Source organism: Dermacentor variabilis, chromosome 11 (assembly GCF_050947875.1).
Source record: "Dermacentor variabilis isolate Ectoservices chromosome 11, ASM5094787v1, whole genome shotgun sequence".
Classification (NCBI taxonomy): domain Eukaryota; kingdom Metazoa; phylum Arthropoda; class Arachnida; order Ixodida; family Ixodidae; genus Dermacentor; species Dermacentor variabilis.
The window spans coordinates 92,413,894-92,438,600 of NC_134578.1; the positions used below are offsets into that span (position 1 = coordinate 92,413,894).

General features: G+C 44.4%; 1 protein-coding gene across 1 annotated transcript in view; it reads right to left on the bottom strand.

Annotated features, from left to right (window-relative positions):
- Positions 1-2,598: 2,598 nt before the first annotated feature.
- LOC142563865 (carbohydrate sulfotransferase 5-like) overlaps positions 2,599-24,707 on the bottom strand; it is an 85,224-nt gene continuing 63,115 nt past the window's right edge. The window contains exon 4 of the mRNA XM_075674540.1: positions 2,599-3,159. Coding sequence (XP_075530655.1) covers positions 2,611-3,159 — 549 coding nt within the window. The 3' untranslated portion in view covers positions 2,599-2,610. The remainder of the gene's footprint in view (positions 3,160-24,707) is intronic.

Here is a 24,707-nt window from a genome sequence, read left to right on the forward strand (position 1 = left end):
TGGTTTCGACCGGAGGAGTTGGCTGGAGGTAGACCGTATAGCAGGTGGCCCAGCAGAAGCGAAGTTGTGGCGGATCAGGAAGCCCGAGGTGGTGGGATGGCCGTTAGGCTACCCGTCTTTGCATACATTTCCTATAGTCTCGCTCTCTTCAAGAATGACCACCCTTCAGGACGCAGGATGCTCACTATCCCTGCATTGGCTACCGGCACACGTGGGGATCCCGGGCAATGAAGAGGCGGACACTCTTGCAAAGAGGGCCCTCCACTCAAGCGTCCCACAGAAAGTGCATCGCCGCCGCGCCATGTCACTGCCGCTCTCGCATGCTTGTGTTTTGTGCTTATTCCTTGTGTACGCAAGCTCTCGCCCGCGTTCTGACTGTGCCTTGGTAAAGCCCAATGAAAACGCGCCAAGCGTCTCAAGAGCTCACTTGCCCGCGAGGTGTTCATAACTCGAAGGACGCTCAGCAGCGTTCAGGAAGTGTATTCTGTATGAGTCCACCTAGTGGACTGTCCGCTTAGGTCGCTGCTGATTGGTTGCAGCTGTGTGAGAGAGGAGGAGGCGAGCGGCCCCAGCCAATCAGCAGCGGCCAAAATGGACGGTCCACTAGGTGGACTCTTACAGAATATCCCCCTACCCCAAGTTGGGCATTAGGCCACCCAAAAATCTCAAGTTGGCCCACCCACAAATTTCAGTATCCTCCTACCCCAAATTTAAATTGGCCAAGCCACAGATTTCAAGCTGACCCAATCCCGAATTTCAGTTAGACAGCCCGCAAACTTCAAGTTGGCCCACCCCAAATATAACTTGGCCGACCTACAGATTTCAAGTTCGCCCCCTCCCAAATTTCAGGTTTACGCAACTCCAGCTTTCAAAGATTACCGAACCCCAAATTTCCGTTAGACCACCCCTAATAAGCTTCCCTATGCATTTTGTAAGGAGCCCTATGTATCTCTACGGGTATTCTCTTTTTACTCTATTATTTTCCTTTCAATTGTTCAACTACCACTTATGTACATTTACACTATCATAACGATCGAATGCTTTAACTTTGCAAATTACGCATTTTTGTGCAGGTAGAAGGCATTGTACTTTTCGCGCGACAGGGCTTGGGGGCTCGCCAAAGCATGCTTACGCATTAAAAGAAAATAATATAAAAGGCTTCAATAGACGCACAAAGAAAGAAAATTCACGCGAGAAATCTCTCAGGAATCCAAACAGCAGGACCTCATGCCACGCGTGCGACTTTACGCCAGTTCAACAGCGGCTGCCAAGGGTCTCTGGCGCTGGTGCGTCTGACATCGTCGGCCCCATGTGACGGCTGTCACCGGCACCAAGGGTCGGGGCCGCAGCCTGATTCGCAGCCTTGCTGTCGCCGTCGCCATGCCACGCCGACGTCATGCGTTGACTCAACGAGGCAGGGAAAACGCACTGGAAACGCTCTTGCAACGCAAAACAATCACATACCACAAATGAAACAACATAAAACGAAAACCAGACATACCCTTGGAAACACATACACAAGAAATCAAAATGAAGCGGGCCAGGGAGAAAAGTGAGACGCAAGTGGTCTAACGAAGAAACAATACGCAAGGGAAAACAAGGACAAAGGAGAGAAAGCAGCCTTCCAGGTACGACAAAGCAGATCACTGAGAGCCCTTTCGAAGAGAACTAGTCGGCTAATCCAAAGCTGTGACTCTATATAGGCCAGCTTAGTCTCAGTATAGTCTAAGTTCAGCCCGACGCCATGGACATGTCTTCACTAGCGCGTTGAGATAGTAACTCGGCACTAGCCTAAATTCCTCCCATGGACGCACACAGTCAATTCTCGACAACAAGCAAAATTAATTTCCTTGACACGATGTCTCCATAATGAATAGGCGCGGAAGGGTCGGCAATAAACGAAAAGTAGCTCAACGCCAGGCGAAGTAAAAGAGCGAATTTATTTTGTATAAGAACTTGGCACTAATATTGTGAGGCCATTGTATGATTAGTTAGAAAAGTGTTGCTAGGCGCCTTTAGCGTGCACCTAGTTGGTGGTGCATGGGCGCTTCTGTATTCGCCCCCGCCGAAATGCGGCTACCCAGGAAGGGATTCGATCCCGCGCCTTCGGTCTCAGCAGCGCCACTCCAAATCCACTACCCCACCACGGCGGGTACAAACACGCACAGAACATGCTCTCTCTCTCTCTCTCTCTCTCTCTCTCTCTCTCTCTCACACACACACACACACACACACACACACAACACACACAACACACAACACACACACACACACACACACACACACACACACACACACACACACACACACACACACACACACACGCGCGCGCGCGCGCGCATGCATATGTTTGGGCGTGTGAATTCTCGCAGCAGAGCTTACGTCCCTACACGTCAGGGCTTCATTGCTGAACAATGTAAAATTGTGGAATACGCCGGCAGTCACATGAGTTTCCAATAGCGCCAATATCATTAAATATCATTAAATGAAATCAATCAATCCAGCTGATGGCCCTTACTTACTTACTTAATCGACATGTCGCAAGAGGAAAACTCCAGCCCTATTTACATGAGGAGATCTGAAGGAAAGTTTGCCACCAATACATGACGTTTATTTAGGCAGTGTCGGTTGTTCAGTTAGGTCCTGAGCACCACTGGTAACACCCGACTGCAGTGGTTCATAACCAAGCTTTCGCATCACGTCTCCACACACGCTCTCTATTTTGCCAATTATCTTTGCAGACAGGTTGCCTTTCCAGCTGTCAATGACAGTGCTCGCGTTTCTTCTCGTGGAATATGGGTTTTTCATGTCTGCTTTGGTTGCCACTGTGTGCTTCTGCAGGTAGGAGGCCACCGAATGCCCATACTTGAGTCCGAGGTGGGAATAGAGCCGCTTAGCTTCCTTGTAGGGGTCGCCGAGTAAATTTTCAAAACGGACCGTGACAGTTCGACTGGACGAGAGCTTGGCAGTGAGCTTCCTGAAGTCCTCGATGTCTTGGCGCATGTGGCTGCACAGGACTTCAGGGCTTCGGCACTCTTCGTAATTCGCACACCAGTCGAGTGCCATGCGCGAAGCGTAGATCCCGCGCGGATCTCGGACCACGTGCACTACTCTTACGTTATGGGCGATGCCCGTGTTCCGCTTGATCCAAGCCGCTACCTGCGAGTATAAATTGAGTTAGCTTGAAAGAACACATTCTATTACACGTAATAATTTCAGAGGTATTGGCGACCAGGGAACCTAGTCGAAACACAGGGCCTGAGCTCTGGAAGGCTAAGAAATGAACAAACACACAAGAACGAGAAAAAATAAGCTATCAAGATAGAACAGTGAAGGAGCTGGCATGTAACCAAATGCAGTTATATGGGTTCTTGTTCTTGGGACCTTATATATGATCCTGTTTGTTCTGGTGCTATTTGTCAGTCGAATTTCACTGAAGATTGTCTAATTACACTCTTTATAAGGTATCGTTTTCGGTTGGTTGATCATGATGTTGGGTGCAAACAGCAGTGAAAGCCGCCCACAACACTACCGCGGCTTGCTTACCCGAGGCTAAGGTGCGCATATGACGATGCTTTTTGAACGCAGTCAGGTTTACTTATCCCTTATTTAACGCGAGAACCGCAAGGTGAAATATTGTCGCGACCGTGAAAACCGAGTATGGGCATAGCATGCTATTGTATTTAAAAATACCGAGGATAACAACACCTATGAAGTACGACGCGCTCACCGGTGTCTTCTTGTGCATAGCTCATTTCTTCCGATAACAATGAGGTGAACGTGATTTAAATCATGTATTCGTGAACTCAAAGAGATGCGGTGGAGTGCTAACGCATTTCCCTCCCATTTCCCGCTCACTCTAAGAAGAAAAGGAGGAAATGGGGTATTGAGGTTGCTCCTTTAGGGGAGCAACTGATCTGCCACAGCCATTCCTGCCTTTAGGGGATAACTGTGACGGGATGAACTGTTACTCCTCATGGAGTAACTCCCTTTAGGCGTAATAGTTCCGCTTGTCCAATGCTCCTCAAAGGAGCAACGGTTGCTCTTGCCCAATGCTCCTCCTAGGATCAATGGTTACTCTTTCTCGATACTCTTCAAGGGAGCAACGGATGCTCGCTCCCGATGATCTTCAAGAGGGCAACGGTTGCTCTCTCCTGATATTCTTCAAGCGAGCAACGGATGCACTCTCCCGATACTCTTCAAGGGAGCGACGGTTACTCTTTCCCTATGCTCCTCACAGGAGCAACAATTACCCTTTCCCATACTCCCCTAGAGAGCAATAGCTGCTTTTCCCCGATGCCTTTCAAAGGAGCAACGGTATATATTTTACAATGTTTGCTAAGGAAGCAATGGTTGCTTGCTTCGAGTGCTCCCCAAGGAACCACCAGATCTCCCAAGTGGCAACCGAAAGAATGTTTCAAGGAACGTGATGGCCCCCATTCAAACTGGTTGATTGATTTTTCATCAGGTTGTGTAAAGGAGAGGGCAGTAATAATATCCACTTGTGCAAAAACAATCCAAAAAGTGCAAAAATACTTTATTATGACTAGTGTAAAGCCCACTTATAAAAATCTGGCATTGGCAAGACAGGCTCACTGACTCAAAAGTGTGTGAGCTACACGGACGAGTGGGATAGCCCGTAAACCACTTGGCACTCCCAGTAGTTCACACAAAATATGAAAAGTTCTTTGCGCTTTCTTGTGGAAGGCAGTGTTTAGCACCCAGTACAGGGCCATTTGGGTCGCAATGGCTGCCAACAGGGTACATTCTTGAATGGAAATGCCCTCCAGACACACGGTAAATTCTTGTGCAGTCAACAAGCTCCCAACAAATGTCACTGTAGGCACATAATGTACCTTGGCAGGGTCCTGCAAGAAAGAACGCATATTTAAATACAATTATTGTACTACAAGGCTTGCTGCTTCGTTATGAGAGCAGCTGCTACCAGCAGCAACAGACCACCTGGAAGGAAGACCCGTGCGGTGTTCAAACCAATCTCAAACCTAATGCTTTGCAACGCAGTGACAATTAGGGGGAGACGCTCCTCTAAACAACTTTTTTTATTACTTGTACTAGAGGTTTCAAAGTTCAGCTAATGATAAGAGTTCGTTATGGAGATTTGAAATGAGTCATTGCTTCTTGTGTAGCTGTTATTGTTCTTGAGCTATGTGATGTACCATGGCAAAATATACTCGCCTTTGTGGGTACTTCTTTATGTACTAAATTTTCACAAAAACATCGTGCTGTAGCTTCTTTAGCTCTTTGTAGATTTCAAAGGGCTGATATCTAGCCAAACAGCTTGTGCAATTACTAGAACTATGCAAAAAGATTAGAACATTTCAACTAATTTTTTTTCTCAGTTGCCTGAAACAACTTAGATTCTGTGGTGGGAAGGGGGACAGGGGACACAGGAAAAAATGAGGACAAGCACTTACTGCCACCTGAAATTTTATTGCCTGGTGCGAGGTGTTATGTAGAAAAAAGAGGGAAAACAACAAAAATATATGTATGTGAAAAACAAACAAGAAAGATGAAAACAATCGAGAAGCAAAATGTGATAAAGATGCCATCACTGCTCACTGTACGCGCTGGCCTTGTCTAAGAATGTCAACTCGCTTCATGACAAGGCCAGGGATTGCTTGTTTATGCACATGCATTATTCATGTGCCATGCTAGCCGATTCAATGATGATGCGCATTCAATAATCTCTGTATGTGAATATTGCTTCTGTTTTTTCATAGACTTGCAACCGCATGCGCTATAATGCAGGGCTAAGAAACCTTCCTTTCCATTCATAACATTATTTGCATGTTCACGCAGACGATCTTTGAGGTACCTGCCTGTCTGACCTAGGTAGCATGCGCCGAATTTCAAGGGGATTCTGTAAACAACCACCTGCACACAATCCACGTAACGGTTGCGAACTTCACACTGGGCTTTGTTTCTTGATAGGGGTGCTTTTTCTTAATGACGACTAAAGCTTGTGTGGGGCAGAAAACAACAGATCCACTAACCCACCCACCGATTTTTTTAACGACGATGGCCGATTAGATGCTTGTATGTATTCACTGCAAACTTACGGTCCTTTTCTTTGCACTGCTCTTCCGTGGCTATGGCTTCACTCTTAGGTTTACTTTTTCTGTGGATTGCCTCAACTACCAAGACGAGTAATCCGTCAGGATAGCCCGAAGCTTTCAGGCACGTAACTTGTGCTTGAAAACTGCAATTTAGGCTGTGGCGGCAGGACAAGTCTTAGAGAAGCAGGCCTGAACAATAGCCCTCTTTACTAGTTTACCGTGTGCTGATGAGAAGGGCAGGAGCGGTTCGAGCGCACAGGGTTCATACGTCCAGCCAACATGATCATTAGAGAAAACGAGCTTGAGGTCGAGGAAACGGAGGGAATCGTCTTCCTTGACCTCAGGCCCGTGTTCTCTAATGGTCATGTTTGCTGGACATATGAACCCTGTGTGCACAAACCACTCCTGGCCTTCCCTTCAGCACACGCTAAACTAGTAAAGAGGGCTATTGTTCAGGGCTGCTTCTCTAAAGCTTTAGACTGGTCCTGCCACCACAAACTTAAATGGCAGTTTTCAAGCACAAGTTACACACCTGAAAGCATCGGGTTATCCTGACGGATTACGTATCTCAGTAGCTGAGGCAATCAGCATAAAAAGAAAACCTAACAGCGAAGCCATGGCCACCAAAAAGAATTCCACAGAAGAGGACCGCAAGGTCGCGGCGATTCCATACAAACATAAAATCGGCCCTCGTCTTTCAAAGATTGGTGAGCGGCTTGGTGCACCGTGTTGAGTTTTCTGCCCCACACAAGATTTGTTCATTATCAAGAAAAAGCACCTCTATCAAGAAAGAAAGCCCAGTGTGAAGTCGGCAACCGTTACGTGGATTGTGTGCAGGGGGTTGTGTACAGAATCTACTTGAAATGCGGCGAATGCTACATAGGTCACACAGGCAGGTGTCTGAACGAACGTCTGCATCAACATGCAAATAATGTTATGAATGGAAAGGAAGGTTTCTTAGCCCTGCACTGTAGCGCATGCGGTTCCACCTCTACATTTGAAAGAAACAAAACAAAAACAGAAGCAATCTTCACACACAAAGGGATGATCGAATGCGCATCATCATTGAATTGGCTAGCATGGCACGGGAAGAATGCCTGGGCATAAGCAAGCCATCCCTGGCCTTATCACGAAGCGAGTAGGTATTCTTGGACAAGGGCAGCGCGTACAGTGAGCAGTGATGACATCTTCAAATGTTTTACTTCTTGATTGTTTTCATCTTTGTTTTTTTACATACATATATTTTTGTCGTTTTCCATCTGTTTTTTTCTATTAACACCTTGCACCAGGCAATTTCAGTTGGCAGTAAGCACTTGTCCTTGTTTTTTCCTGTCTCGTGTCCCGCTTCGAGCTGTACCACAGAACCTAAATTGGAAAACAAGATAGCCCGAACCATAACCCTTCTTTGAAACATAACCTTGTACTTTTGCAACTAATGCAGGGAGATATTGCCATTTCAATTAAATATCAGCACTGTACATATCTTGGAGAGTATGTATGCCAAATTTTGTTAGTATAAGAGAATTGGAAGTGCCCAAGGTTATTTTCATGGGATTGTGGAAAAAGTCGATTGAAGTGTCGGAATTTTTTTATAGTTCCAGTTATCGTAGATGCTCTTTGAATATACATTGGCACTTAGCAGTCTACAAAGAGTTAAATAAGCTACAGCACAAAGCTGCTTGCAAAAAATTTATTACACTATAAAGTCCTCACAATATGACACTACTTTGTCACAGTGTAGGACATAACTCAACTGTAGCGTCTGGACAAAAACTAATGATATATTCGAAATGTGCTTGTAGTGCCCTATAAGTGGGTGAATTTTCATGTCTCTAATACAAATATTTAAATTTTTTTAGGAGCATCTCCCCTTACGTACACTTGAAACATAATCTGCATATTATATATCAACAATAGTCAACAGCTTAATTTTTGTTACATTGGAGGGAACTTGCTCAATTTAAACACTGCTCGCAGGAAGGCCACAAACTTATCCACAGGTTAGCGACTGTTTTGTTTATGAAACCCTGTGAAAAGCTAGAGATTTTCTGTTTTCAGGCAATATTTCATGCTTCATGCTAGCATTCTACAAACTAGGTAAGCTGTGCACTGTACATTTTGAAACTCTTCCTGGACATGGATGCACTGTTGAATGATTTTCGATAACTTACATGCGAAAGAGATGGTAAAAATTTAATACAGCGGGCATCCTCATAATTCCAGTTCATATGGCCAGTAATCTACAAGCTATGAATTATATGGTAATGGACTTACAGAATGGCAGGCCAATGCATCAACTCTCTCTTTCACTAGCGTAGGGAGCACACAAAGAGCAGCAGTGAGCGTCAGCTCTGAAAGAGACATGAATTACACTGTCTCAAAAAGCAGACACAGTTGAACTAAAATTGAATGCTGCTTGCTTCAGTTTGAAAGCCTTGTTTTAGCCACTATTCACTGCAGTCAGCATATACAGGCCTTTCAAAGCACACAACTCATGAAGTTTTGCGGGGCAGTCACGGTAACTACACTCAACCGTTGGAAATATGCTGGGTCACCCAGCCAAGCAATATTCACTGCCACAGCCCACTGCGTCCCTGCTCCTGACACAACATATGAAGTAAGAAAGTATACATGGACTTATGACTTATACATGGACTTATGTGAAGCAATTTCTGCATGTCACTGCAGTGAAAGCGGCAGGACCAAATCCACACGTGCGATAGCAATACGAGACATTGCTCAAATTTGACTGCATCTTGAAATGACGCAGTCAGGTCCCACTTTAATATGTTCAGATGTGAAAAAATTATGCACGAATGTTCTTCCCTGCTATTGCCAAAACTGTAATGCACAGAAATAATGTGGAAACTCAAGGACAAGTTCAGGAGATATTGTGGCACCCATCTTGCCTGCTTCAATGTTTTATTTTCAGGTTTGCACCTAAATCAATGTACACGGGTGTCGTTTCCACTTATGGCGTATGGGAAATCGCGAAGGCGGACAGGCTTCTAGAATATTTTGCACAGACACGCCTATTGTTATCGTGGACAATGTGTCCTTTGTCACTGTACTCTGGATGGTAGCTATCAACCACGCATTCAATGGGCTTTCACTGTGCATTCTCATCTCGTAGTAGCAAATGGGTTGTCTGGCTTCATATGAAATTTTTCTACCTACTTGCCACATAATGCTTTGCAATAAAAGGAAATTGCATCAACCGTTTAGAGTATCATCAGACAACACTCAAAGCAAGTAGTTCATGTGCTGCCCAACATGCTGTTTACAGTGTCATCAGACATAACTGACAGAGTACTAAACACGGCCAACGTGACTTACAAGAGAAGTACTGCAACAGAGTGCTATTAAAAGGAGAGTATAAATGTCGTTTCCTGGTCCTGTGAAATGGCCACTGATAGCTTCCCTTTTGCACTGATGGCTTTGCAGTTCAAGGCGAGCACGAGACTGAAGTGATTGAGACCATTTTTTCATTTTTTGGTGTGTGTTTGCAGCCATTGCAAGCATTTTCACTAAGAGAATGCCAAAGGAAATGCATGTTCTTAAATCACCATAAAATAACTGTGAAAACAAAACTTGCCCAATAAATTCTGTTATACAGCATCCAATTATCCAGATATAAAATCAGAAAAATGGCAACACCAGAAACTAAACAATAAGTGAAGCCCTGATGTTGGCTTAGGGATAATAAAAATTACCTCCTGCAGCATCTTCAGTGGTGGCATTCATTAAGGTGTCAAATTCTTCAAAAATATTTTCTGTGTGCCGCTTTTTCCTGGCTGTCTTGATGATTTTTTCGGCAACAGGTTGCAGCACTTGCTCCAGCTTTTCCGTTATGGGAGTGTTTGTTAAGAGCCTGAATTCCAGCTGCACCTATAAAAAAATTTATAAACCACTTTAATGACATTGAGCTCTGTAGTCATGCTTCATCTACCATACAATATCACACAGGGCAGCACCTCTGCAATATGTGTAGTCAGGTTCATGATTTCACTAAGATGGATAAGGGAGTTGCAGATGTGCTCACATACGTATGCAGCCAAAGTTGTTATGCACCAAATACACAAATTCAGATAAAGAGGCTGGGCCTCAACTACCTGTAAAGAGGCTTTGAAACACCACCCTCAGACCTTGTAATAGTGTACATGCAAGTTATTCATGATAAATAAACCTTTTTATCAATGTGGGACATATCAGTGCCGCATTCCAGGTTAGCACCACAATGCCGTAGATGCGAGATGAAACTGCTAACCACGATATTTAATCTCGCTCCACCTATACTTCCTTGTAACTTTCTTGCCCATTTCTGCTATGGAATGGAACGCTGTTACACTGTCTAAATCTTCCTACTTTTTGCCAATCCTTTATAACACCAACCCTTTCTCAAGTTTACAAAGGGGCCAAGAGAGCCACATTTAAATACGACTTCTACTTTGGAAAAGAGTAAATAAAAATTAAATGCCAGGGTTACTATCTACCACATTGAGACACTAAAATACAGCAGGACATGTTCTTCCAATAGCCCTGCCAAGCGATTCTGTGCACGGCTGCAATAAGCGACGAAATGAGCTGCCCTGCAAAGAGATTACTCATTCTTGCTGCTTGGTTCTGAAAATTCAACAGGAAATTTAGAATTCATAGCTCGTCACCTATAAGTGCTATGAGCGACTAGCCAATAGCGTGAAGCCGAACAGGATGTACATCAGTGACATACTATCAGTTCTCGCTTGGAACAAGCAAACGACCGAATTTTTATACGTGCAATGATAAAAAGCTTACAACACCTCCCCAGATATTTTACACTGCTCTCTACAGCAAAACAAATCAGCTTAAATGATTAGAACATGCGTCATGCCAGTCGTTGTGCATATTTGCTGCCCTCATACCAGCAACACCATGGAAACATCCCTCAATGTCGTTGCTCGCGTGGGGTTCAAGTAGACATGACAACCATCTCGATCACGTTGCTTGTCGCCACCGTGCACAAGATCGCTTACAAAGGGTTTATACTTTCAGTGTGAAACATCTAGTTGCAAGATCCCTAACCTTGATTTACATGTTTTCATTTCTCCAGGTAAAATGTCTTGCGTTCCCCCAAAACCTTTCTTTTACTCGATCTCTACATTCTGTTCTTTCCATATATCTGTACAGCAGCTGTTTCATTCATTGGTGCATCAAGGAGATTTTTCTCTATCTCTCTTTTTTAAAAGTTTCATTGCTTTTCTTGGGTTCACGAGGAAGACATTATTTCAGTACTACACCTCTCTGCCAGAAGCAGGCACTCATGTGCAAATGAAGGCTAACAGACCAAGGCAGCTTTATACCCGCGTCACGCAGGCACCCACAAACTCTTTTAGGATAAGGGAGCACGAAACTTCCTAAGGAAGTTCGGCCTCAAGGAAGTTGTGTTCATGTCATATTGGAAATAACGAGTTTTGAAAAGAAGCCGCCAGACGCGCATTCAGTGGTGTTTGATTTTTCTACAAGTACAAGAATGTAATTTCTAATCATGCTCGTAGCAATTATAGTTAACGCTCATTCCATAAAAACATTCTTCAATATATTGAGGTCAAAAGCATACACATCGTTCAAAATCAAAGTGCACTCGCTAAACATAGCAGTGCTTACAGCGATGCTAACCACCCTGTGCTTATGTGTTTTCCTCGGTGGCTAGACAAGTAGGCCCTGCATTCTGCTACCCAAACTGCTGCAAACTACATTAAACCGAACATATTGTAAACGGTGACCAAGTGAGCGTTCCTTTTATTTTGTCTACTCTGCCGGTGTCAGTCATTAGAGACCAGGCCAGCCACTGCACAAATAGCATGACAAAGGCTATGTTTACATGAACTCGACGCAAGCAAGTCGAGTCAAAAATCGGGTGGATCGAGCCCAACGCGACTGCTTTTACATGAACTCTCTTCCGACAAGCCTCGACAACGACCGTACACAGCGTCGAGCCGAAACATCAACGCGTTCGAACTGGGTTTCTGGTTCCCGATGCCATCTGCCAACAGCTCTACTTCGTGGGTCTTATCGCTGCTATAATGCTGTACTGCACAGTGCTTGTCTTGGCCTCGTCCTAATGCTATTTCTGCTGCCGGCACCTAAATTGCAATGTCAGTGTTCCCGTGCAAGTCTCAGTGCAGGTTGCGTGTACATGCATGCTGCAAACAGGTTTGGCTGGATCAAGCTACCCCATGCAGTCGGGCTGAATGAGTCCTACTAGATGCTTGTTCAGTCCATTTGGGTAGTGCTTACATGAATTTTACAGGCATATTTCAGCCCGACAAGCCGACTCAAGCCGATGCTGTCGAATTCATGTAAACACCCTGAAAGCGACGCTAAGTCGCCTAGGCCGAGAGTATTGTGCAGCAGCAAGCACAACTTTCGCTGAATTGTGCTTTAACTTTTATGTAGTTCAATAGAAACATTTTAAACACACGCAACATTAATTGTAACAAAACTGCGAGTTGGCCTAGTTAAAACATATTCATCTTAAAACTTTTTGTGTGCAAACAAACAGGGACAAAGAATATGAGCAACACAAGGACGAGTGCTCGTCCTTGTGCTGCTCCTATTTTTCCTCCTTGTTTGCGCACTAAAAGTTTTAAGATGAATTAATTGTAATGCAAACAATAATTGCATTCTCAGCGTTACCAGTATTGGCATGTGAAAACTCCTTTGAGCTGCCGAGGGAGATTGCCGATATCCCTAGACTAAAAGCTCCATTAAACTCCCCTATCGGAACGGCGACGCTGAGATATGCAGCACATCTCCCTCGAGATAAAGACAACGGAGTTAAAAGTAGTTTGCGGGTGCTCATGTGACAAGGGTATTACCTCGAGAAGGCTGCAGTGGTTAACCCTATAATACCACTGGACATATTACACGCGACTCATAAAATTCCTAACATGAAAACATTTTAAAAGGCTTTACTTAAACTCAGTGCACTAGAATGCATGAACAAGTACAGGTGGTAAGCTTTAGTACAATCCCTGTAATTTACTTGCCGTATCCATCAAATGCCACATGTTTAGGATTGGTAATTCAACGCACCACACAAACCATGCTTGGCATTGCAGGGTTAAGTTTGCTGTATTGTGATTGAAGCCATTCTATGCATCGTGGGAGCATAAGGTGTACATTTCAAACACTCAGTAATATAACTATTCAATAGTTTGTGTCACCTAAAGTGCAGAACGAGGATTAAAAGCAAGATGAAATAATAAATTTAGAATGAATGCATGAGTATTATCCAAAATCAGGATCTCAAGAATGGATTGACGTGAGCAAAACAGCGTAGTACTCAGTTCCTCTGGGAATTTTTCTGTCGTTTTTGATTCGCAGATGTATTCATTGAAAACTTACAATGGAGCTGATGGAGAGCACGGGATACTTCTCCAGCATTTCCTCAGCAGATGGGCTCTCTTTCGCCACCCATTCTCTTCTGCTGGCCAACATCCTCTTCATAGAATCTTCAATGTAGGCCATGTCTGGCCTGGCCTTTGAAGATTCTTTCGCCACGGCCGAAATGTGAGAGGCAATTGACTCCACATCTTCACCTTCGGCCATGGCAGTTGCCTGAAAGCAAACATAAATTTTGTTGGCCAGGTGACAAAAGCAGGCTTGCTGCCTGCAGGGTTACACAAAATTTGAAATACGTACTGTACATGGTCTTTCACAACGTACAGGAGCAGCACATTCCTCCAATGCAGCCCTCTTTCTTTGCTGCAAATTTTTAGTATCTTCTTTTGTCAGAGCTCGGACTTTCTTTCATATTTTGCTTTGTACCTCAAAGCTTCTCGCTATGAATCCTGTAAGGCACCAGCGAGAGTTAATAGACGTGTTATTCAAATAGGCAACTGCCATTCTGTGACTTTTCATCATATCACACATGAAACTATTGGCCAGCAGCAAGTAGTATAAGGCACGAGTGCCACCACTTAAAGCGCAGGCGCTGCTGTCATCTTTAGGTTGAAAGTTAGATTACGTAATGAACATGGTTTAGGAGGCTTGTTCCATTTTTAAAGAGCAACCACTGCCCTCGTCACTGACTAAGAAGCAAGAGAAGAAAAGAAATTTACCCCCCCACCTACTCTTTCTTATTATTTTATATGATCTCACGCAAATTCACTTAATGAGCTTATCTATGCAATTAGAACTTCAGACACTTTAACTGCCATGAAGTCAGTTCCTAATGAGTGAAATATTGCTTGCAGATATCTTGGCTATGCCAGAATATGAAAATTGAGTGGCGACTGCTTATAAGAACCATGAAGGTTATAATGGATAAATGAATGCAATGGTGCGCATAAGCTTATTTTCAACAGGTGGCTTGCCAGGGTGTGCCTGCATATGCACAATAATTTCAGCCATTTCATGAAAACTTCTTTTATATTCCATGGGACAGGAAAGAATGTGCAAATTATGAGAATGTACAATCATTTAATGACACACGTTTACTGCATCAACGCATGCTTATGCAGTGGTAAAAGATGTTACTTATAATTTGTATTGCTCAGGAAATCTCTACATAAACTTAGGAGACCACAGCTGTGAATTTCCGTACCAGGAGGGAATGACTCGGTAATCACGACATGTTAGGAAAGCCTGCGTATAATGCTGAGAACAGTGGTCTCCTCCACACTGCTGCAGCAGGGCAACACATGTCAGTCTTCAACCAGATATGCATGCTTTTCATGGCTGGGAGCTCCCTATTCCTTGCCAACAAGTGGGTTGTCAGTGTACTTATGCACGGTAAGTAAGTTTTCATTTTCCTGACTGCTTCTGTGGTGTAGACATGACTACTGAATTGCACCGTTTGATGTGCCAGGACATTTAGGTGTGGCGTAGTGGGAAAGGGGGAAGGGGAGCTTTGGATTGATTTTGACCACATGGAGTTCTTTAATGTGCAGCCAATGGCAATAAACCAGTGTTTTTACATCCCCGTTCCAACGAAGTGAAACTGGTGGAACAGGTAGATATGGTTATAGCTTAGCTTGTCCCAAAACCACTGTGTTGTAGCCTAATTTTTAAGATAGCAAGATCATACATGGTTACAAATGTAACAACAGCAATGCACCCAGCACATACACTTCAAGTACACTGCACCCATTTAATGAGCACAAACAGCAAGCTAAAGAAAAATTCTTACACTTAAGCTAGATAAGTTAAGCAGAGGACTCCAAATAAGTGAGAACATGGCTTAAAATGACAACTGAATTGTAGAAAATTTTTAAAATGCAGATGAAGGCTTATTTTATTTAATACCCATTACCATAGTCAAATAAAAAGCACTATGGGTGAACTTTGAAGAACAAAATACTTAAACCTGTGGTCATCGTTGTATTTATGAATATAATCCTGTAAAAGTGATAAGCAAATGCTATAGGTATCGCAAGCTGGCTTAAGTGAGAAATCATATAGTAGCACCAGTGCTTAGCAAGCCGCAAGAAACAAATATGTTTATCAAGGCAATCGCCATTACAGCTCGAGCCCTCAGGAACAAATTATTTTTGTGCTGATATACAAGGTTTGTTAAGATTTTAAAAGGAAACTGCAGGTAAACATCGAACCAATTTATACTGTCAAACTCATTCTAGAAAGCTCAAAATGTTTGTTCATTCCAAGACATCACTCAGTACCAGAAAAAAATTGGAATAAAAGGGGCCAAACAACTTTCCCTCAGTTAATATTGCCTGTGAGAAGCGAGGTGTCTCATGGTTGCACTATACCATGAACCCCAGAGGTCATCCTCTGGCATGCAACTTGCTATGCAAGCAAGTCTTGACAACTGACATAACAAAATTAGATGCGGCTACACACTAGTGCTATGTGTTACCCGAGTATGAGGAAGCAAAAGGCTGTTGCAGCCACAAGTACATATTTTTTATACACCCTGATAGCCTTTTGTAGCTTAGGGGGACACTCCGAAGCTAGAACATACAAAATCACTATTGAAGCCGCCGTGCAGTGACCTGCCTGTTCACTTTGTGGCATGAAGACAGTGCAACCTTGTTTACATCAAAAAACACATTTGAAGAAAAAAATACAGTTGTTAATAGATTACAACAAACAGCTTTTTTTTACCAAAGTACAATGAATATAAGAACGGCAAAGTTATGCCTGCATCTTTACTACCACGAGAGGGGGGGAGGTGGCAGCATTTCACCATAGTATGTTGCATCGATCAATTGTATGCGACTGCCTTTGCTGATTTATACTAGCTAATTGAACAGGTAGTGCCGTGTTCAATTCTACGAATTCTACAGACCTATCTTTTCATTTCCATTCTAATGTCATAACAGATTTTGATTCACTGTTGACCCTTTAAAGCAGGTATTCATTAGGCAGGCTTTACTGTACAAATTAGTTCCCAATAATATGTCACTCACATAGCCGGTCCCCATGGCATCAGCCAGGTTGGGGAACTTGGTAGTCAGCGCTTGTGCTGCCTCGGTATATAATCTCCCTGGGTACCTGGTAGAAATCATACATTACAAAAACAATAATGCAAGGCACTTTCTGCAGACCCAAGCTTTATCTATTGAGAGTTTGACAGGAAAGAATAAGAGAGCACAGGCAGCAATATTTCGCAAACAAATGAAATTATGACAGACTTGGACCTTTCCCAGTACACCAAACAGTGTCTTAAAGATCTTTCAGATCAAATGCTAAATGTAAACACACACTACATTAGCCTCCTTTTAACATGTTCACTGCAGCAGCACTTACTGAACTCTTGATTTCTGTGCATCATAACTAGAAACCAATGTTTAACATTAAAGAAAAATGCTCCTTTAGGCACTTAGAACAGGCACTAAAGCTGTCATTTTAGGCGTATATATGCACCAAGCACCATCTTATCGGAATGTATAGCAACAAATAAGCGCGTTTGCAGGGCAATTGAGGATAAATTCATTTTTTAAGAAACAGCTCACTAAATCCCTCTTTAGTGAAATTCAGTTCACTCTCTCGACAAAACAAGTTTAGCTAAGTTGCGTAGGATAAATTATTTATCTAAAAGTTACTGTGGCCTAAGACACCACGAGAAAAGTTGTGAAAGTGGTGACAAACAAGCATGATCTCAAGTTTGCTGGGTTTCCGTGCCTTTTTTCACTGAGTATTGGTTTGCGTAAAGAAAGGAAATGCTCAACACCCACTAAAGTTAGGGGCACCTATTTGTATACTGTATTCACTCGCATAATGATCACACTTTTGTGTAAAAGAAATTCACGCAAATCGAGCGGTGCGATCATTAGCGAGTCAAATTTTCTGCGAAAACTTTTTCATGCCCCATTTGCTGTGGGATCACAACAGGTCAACAAACAGCCGGCTACCGCTGTAACAGTGTAGGACACCAAGAAAAAATGGCGCCTGGCGAAGCAAGCCTAACACGATTTTTTCCTTCGTGCGAGTACATTTCACGCATTGAAACAGTTTCTTCCGTATCAGTAATGAATAATGCCATAAATATTGGCAAGTTTTTGGCAACAACATAGCCATGTCCCCTTTGAGGGGACAGGAACAGATGGGCACGCTTTGCTGCCAGTGACATAGAAACACATGGCGGGCAGGCTGCAAAAACGGCAGCATTTGTCTTCACTACTATCCTAATACAGCATGTTTCCGTCAAGGGTGGGAAAATAGCTATGTTAGAAGCGTGAGCGCATGCATAGGGTACACTTCTAACGTATCAGTGTAAACGCGGCTATTATTGCTTCCGCTCTCGATTTGTTGCATGCCCACGAAGTGCAGGCGTGAGGAATCAAACGGTGCCTTTTGTTGTTGACCACAACCATTACAAAGCCTAGAAATAATAATGCCAAGGCAAGTTTGGCTTTAGCTTTTTCTTTCGTGGAAGGGCGGAAAGTGATGAAAGGAATGAAATGAGGCATCTGCTTAAGAATCTGCTCGGCCCGTGCAGACCGCATGGTATGTCTTGAAGAGTTGTTCGCGTAGCATTCGACATATGGTAAGCGCGATCATAATTAGTAGCTAGACTTGGCACACAACATATCACTGCGGCAAGTTCTGGGTGCGATCATTACGCGGGGAAGAACAAAAATCTGATTTTGACGACAAAATTAAGGGGTGCAATCATTATGCAAGTAAATACGGTGCTGGAATCTCCGATGATCCAATGCTCTATGGCATTCCGAAATGTTCACGGGCCAGGACCTTTCATAGTTCTTTCAGCACCAGAAAGCCAGGCTTTTTTGTACGAGGCAGAAACATTGAACTTTCGAGCGAAGTGTATCGGCAACAGGTCCATTGGAGATGGTGGCAAACCTTTCTTGGAAATCATAAATGAGCCCCACATTCCAGGTCAGCATTGCACCCAAGCATTCAAGTTTCTCAATGATATCGGCTAAAAATGTGAAGTGAGCACTAAGTCACCTTCAGGTGTATCATAGTGTATAATGGAGTTTGAGCCCTTCCCACAACGATGTTCTCGTTGTGTCAAAGCTATTAATAACAGATTTTAGACTGGCGAAGTATACGTAGTAAAATCGGTTGCATTCAGCCAAGTTCTCTAGTGGGTGATAACATCACAAACAAAGTAAGGCTAGGACAGAAAGTAAAAATGATCCGTAGGCTTTGAAAATCCAATGCATTGAAATAGGCATTTAAAGGCACAATAAAGGTGTCACTAATGTTTCTAGACCCATAGTTGGTGCTTATATGTTAGATAAGATAAGGTAGCGAGGAAAAAATAGGCATGTTCCCTAAAGTTCTGGTCTCTAATCATGACCCACGGTGTGTCAACAGGGAGCTGTGCTCCTTTGAAACTTCCTCAAAGTGCAGAGAGGGAACCATGGCACTTCAGTTATTTCCAATACTGTTGGAATGATGTTTCTGTAGTGTGTTAACACACAATGGACAGATTAAGGGTTACTTTTTCTTTTTAAGTTTCAGTGGCTAGGGCATTTCTGAATGCCTGCCCAATGAAAGGGCACCATCATCATAAGCGACAATTGACCGACTACAAAAGTATTTCTGCGCATGCGCCAAACCGGCACGGCATGTGTTCCCCTTGCGGTGGTTATCGTAATTAGTCTTGGTTCGAAAGCAACGCGGCTGCTTCGGGCGGTATTGCAATGAAAAAGGTGGAAGTTGCGCTTGTTTTTTTTTCCTTTCTTTTTTTCGAGTATGCCGGTTCATTGTGTCACCTTCCGGTGCAAAAACTACTACTATGGAAATGCAAGCTTGAGCTTCTTCCGATTTCCACCAGCAAAGATGTATGCAAAGAGGGCTCTGTGGATATCTGCAGCGAGGCATGAAAACACGGGCGGGTCATTGTGGCCGCCAGCAGAGCATTCTCGAATCTGTGGGGTGCATTTCACCGGCAAGTTATGTTTATAAAGAAACCTTCGTCGTAACGTTCCTCTGTCAAACGTACACCTGCCGTCGAAACTGACAAATCATCCGGACTACGTGCCGACAGTGCTCACACAGAGGAAGACTCTGGGTGAGGCTGCTGCACAGCGACACAACTGCTGCGTGGAAAGGCAAAGGGACTGCAACTGTTAAGAGACGAATGTGCTGTGAAGAAAATTAGTATTGCTGCCCTGAGGGTGACAATATTACGTCACTACGCATAGGGACTGCGAAAGGATTGTAGGATCCTGTCAGGGTGTTTATTCGAGTTGCTCAGCTTTGAATCTTTGTGGGTCTGTCACTAGTTTTGCTGCCTTGTTACCGTAGATGCTTGCATAAGGTCTACAACATGTCGTCGTGCCGACGTGAATGTGGTTCGTTGTCACTTCGGCTAGCTTGTTATCCGTCACTCATATTCTGCCTGCTTTAACGCATGTACCGTCGCTGGCCGTGTTTCGTACGTTTACTTGGTATGCACACTAACGGGACAGCATGAGCCGAACCCCCACCCTCTTTTCCTTTTTTCCCGCTCTCTTTTTGTGCACGCCCAGCTGCTTTGAGTTGAATGCAGCTACACTCTTGTTATTTTCTCGTGTACATGCAGCACGCGAGTTATTTCATGGAGCTGACGCACTAAATTGCGCAGTTAAGTGTATTTGCTTGTAATAGAAACATATCATTGCACTGCTGTGCAACAATGTGGCCCACTAGCATTTCCACTTACTGTAAAGTTATGCTGAGCTGAAAGTTAAGGCAGCAAAGATGTGTTATTTTAATAGAGCAGTCAATGATCTGTGTATACAGAATTCTTGACGTTACTTTCACAATTCCTAAAGGTATCTAAACATTGTTGCTTGGCTATATATAACAAATCGTGTTATGTATAAACTGCACAGGAGCTGCCAATATATGTTCCGGCCATATACCACGCCGACACCACGTATACGCTGCCCGTCTTCATGGACGACTAGCACGTCGCTCGTACCAGTCAGTCCACCTTCTGAATCAGCTATGGGGAAGCTTATAATTTGATTTCCCTGTAGCCTTCATCATGTAGCGCCCAGCCTCGATGCACCTGACGAATAGTCGAAGCCTAAGTGTGAAGGGCAGATTACGTGGGAAGTGGGAAACCGGCAATCAACCACTGATTACTGTCTCATGACAAGGAATTCATGATAAGTTAAGAGAAATGGTCACTGATGAGGAAGGGTATAGCAGCATAGGGAGTGACCATAAACGCATAATTTTGAAAATGGGATATGTAGTTAGGAAAGAGGGCAAGGAGTGCCAAATGGCCAGTCCAAATTTGAACGCTGGACAAATAACAAATATAGTCACAAGAATCGAGGAAGGGCTTGGCAAATGGCGAAGTAAAGAGTGGGAATATAGTGAGCTTCTAACCCCTGAATGCAGAGATCCAAGTTGAATCGTGCTTGTACTTTACTTGACGAAGTCGGCTCGAAGCAAGAAGCCGACTTCAAAACATCCAAGTCTGCTTTCGCGTGTCACAGACGCTCAAGCTGACTTGCTTCGTGAAGACTGTGCTTCAATGCAAAAGCTGGTTGCTTGTCTGTGTTCGAGGTTAATAATAAATTTATTAGCGTAAGGCACGTTGTACAGCAAAAAAATATGTATCTTTCCGAATTTCTAGCAGGGAATAAGTGTTGTATAGTTTCGGTAAATTTGTTCCATCTGGCGACGTCCACCGCTGCGATGCGCAGTGTTGCTTGCGGAAAGCACCCGCTACCGGCGGATTTAAGTTGTCTTCAAGTTTCGGTATTTTGGCGCGCGTTTGAGTTGCAGGTTTCACATTTTTTTTCAAACCGGTGCTCGACTTTTACATGACACTGTATTTGAGTGAAGATAATTTATAGTCACGTTTACTGCGGTTTTACCTTCTCTTTAACTTAAAGGTCTTGTTGCGCGTTTGTATAACTGACCGTAGAGAAGCGAACGAAATGATTGGTTCGTATGGTGGTCTTTCAACGGCTTCTCTTCTCGATTGCCGCAAGGTGTTCATGCGCCGTCTGTGCCGGCAACCGTATTCAAGAGGCTGAGACAAGGCATACGGTCGGTTTCTGAGGGAGCTCGCGTGTTCCTTTTCGCCTATAGGCATTCCAGCAGGGAGGTCACAGCCCTTGTTCTGGTCGGGCTACGCGACCCTTTCAAGAAAAGACCAACCCAACTGAACGCGCTAGGCCGGAGTCATGAACAATAAAAAATTACCGACGATTACGTTACTTCCTAATGCGAAATTTGAGCGCAGCAAATAAGCTGTTTCACCTTTTCGATAGATTGAGGCAAAGAAATCGAGCAACACATCTATGCGCTATCACAGAATTTTTTTTTATTTTTCACACGTATTCCTTTAACAAAGACTCCACTAACAGTTCTTGACAGTCATGAAGGAAGCTTTGTGGTCGGAGAAATAGACTGATATATGTTCGACTTGGTACACCAATGCTTGATTCTCAAAGACGAGATCTATACAAGTGCCTCGCGAGGTTGTCACAGCCGTGGGACGCGTTACGAGCGAGAGGAACGGAATGTTCTCCCGCATAAGTGTTAGGAAATTGCTGTTTGTCTTTATGTCAAGCCGCCACCGATCTGGCTCTCTGATTTCCACCGCACAGGGCGAACGGCAGCGGCAATTTCGGCTCGGGCGGTGCACATATACAGATCCGCCGCCACCGATCTGGCTCTCTGATTGCCACCGCACAGGGGTTGCATTGGAGGAGGAGCGAAGAAAGGAATTAAGTTCGAGCCGGCGCTTTGACAACCGGAGACTCGCAGGAAGAGGGGGGAGGGGGGCGGCGTGTACACCCAGCGGCAAACGATGGGGGCAGAAGCGCGCGCAGCAAGCGGACAACACGATAAAGGGAGGAGGGAAGAGATAGCAGCGACTGACTGATGCCGCTGACGCCGATAGTGAGTCAACCCCAGCTGCGGAGTTGGTTTCAGGGACAACGCCGGCGATGCCGACACAAACAATATGATACCCTCGCTTCCGCAGCGCTAAGAACCAGGTCTAGCCGTGGGAAGGTGGTCACGTATTGGTCGACGTGCCAGGGCCTACGTGAAATAACCGGCGCGTCGGCAACTGAAGAGCACCCTATCCGCCACACAAGAACAGGGGGGGGGGCCTTTCCTCCTCTTTCTGCATGGCGGCGACGGTGTTCTATGCAGTCACGTTATCTTGACTCTCTAGCGGCGTCAGCGGCATCCAGCGGTATCAGTCGGTCGCTGCTAGCGCTGGGGGGATGAAAGGGGGGCGGAGCTGGTTACGAGGCCGACGACAACGCCGACGACGACGCGAAACCCAGGAACGGACGCCAAAGAGCTGCGCTCTAAAAACTGCAACATGTGCTGCGAACGAGGTGTACCGAGCGCCGTAGAGTCCCCTGTCCGGACCCATATGGGTGACAACACCCGATAAAAACAACATAAACAAATAAAATGACACGTGCAAACAATTTGCCTACTTCGCATTGAATCTGTCGAGAACAACGAGAGGGATAGTGGGGCACAGTCATAGACATCGCAAATTGGGAGCGGGTGCCGTCTGTTAGGAAAACAAGTTGGGAGGCTCGCGCGACGGCGGCGCGCCGCATTTGGTACGAAACTGCTGTCCTGTCAACAGGCTTTGACGCTGAAATGTCACACTCACGTACGCTCTCCTCTCAAGAGAATGCAACGCAAGGTGGCGCCGTAAAACATCAGAACCATCAGCAACTGCAGCATGGGAGGCACACAGGCTGTCCTCTGTTGTCCCCGCTTTCCCAGATAAACATAGCGAGAAGCTGTCGGACGGCGTTGTTCATGGATCTGTAGCGACCGAGAAATAGTTCGTCGTCGCAGAATTTTCGACAAGGAATGCGCCTCTCAAAATCTTGTATCCATGGCGTGGCAAGCAAACTCGATAGCAGCTAACCTCCGCGCGACGTCCGTTCGGGAGGCTGCCATGTTGGAATAACGTACGAAGCTAGCTTCAAGCTGGCCCGGGAGCAGACTTGAAACTTGAGCGGACTTCGACACAGCCAATTCGTTCGCAAGTCGTCTGCAAAGTCGAGCACGATTTAAGACGGGCGGCGAAGCTGTCTTGAAACTGCCAGAAGTCAAGTTCGAGCCAAGTTGGATCTCTGCATTAGGGGGTAAGTGTAATAATGACAGAAATATGGAAATAGAAACAACATATTTGTTGTAAAGGAAAAAAAAAACCCCGAAAAGCTGGTGGAACAGGAAGATACGAGAAGCGATCGCCGAACGACAGAAAGCATGCCAAGAGCACAGGTAGGCAAAGAAGGCGCAGTTGCCGCAGGATGAAGTAGCCAGTAAATAAGAAATATACCGGGAGAAAAAGTCCGTGGTTCAAATATAAACAAATATAAAAGGTTAAAACAATTCATTAAATTTTGGGGTTTTATGTGCCAAAACAACTTTCCGATTATGAGGCACGCAGTTTCGATCACCTGGGGTTCTTTAACGCGGACCTAAATCTAATTATACGGGTGTTATCACATTTTGCGTCCATCGAAATGCGGCCACCGTGGCCCGGATTCGATCCCGCTACCTCCATGCTAAGCAGCCCAACACCATAGCCACTGAGCAACCACGGCTGGTAAAGATGAAAGAAGGTGAAAGTGAACGCTGGTTGCCACACCTAGAATATTTTGGAATCACATAAAAATATTAGGCAGAAAGTCAACAACAATACAACAACATATCCTGGACGATGATGGAAACAAAACTGGAAGAGAAAGCGGCATTAAATTACATCCGAAAAATAACAGCCGAATCTTTCCAAGGCAATGAAGAGGTTGTATTTGCAGAAAAAACAGCATAAAAGAGAAACATGTGGAAAAGGAGCTGGTGCTGACAAATTTCAATTGAAAGAAAGCCGAAGAGAAAATTCCTAAGCACACAGCCACAGGGCTAGACTAGGTTCCCGTTAGACTGATTAATGAACTAGGACCAAAAAGTAAGGAAGCTCTGGTGCAAACAGTGGAAAAAAAGTTTGAAAGAAAGACGAATACCACAGTTCGTGACAAATTAGAATGAATTTAATTTATAAAGGTGGAGAAAGATAAAATTCACTCGTATAGACCATTGACCATTACAGTACATCAGTAATATACAGGGCTAGTAATGAATGCAATCAAATTAAAGCTGCAAGCATGGGCAGAGAATAATGACATATTGGGAGAACTTCAGAATGGCTTCAGAATAGGTAGG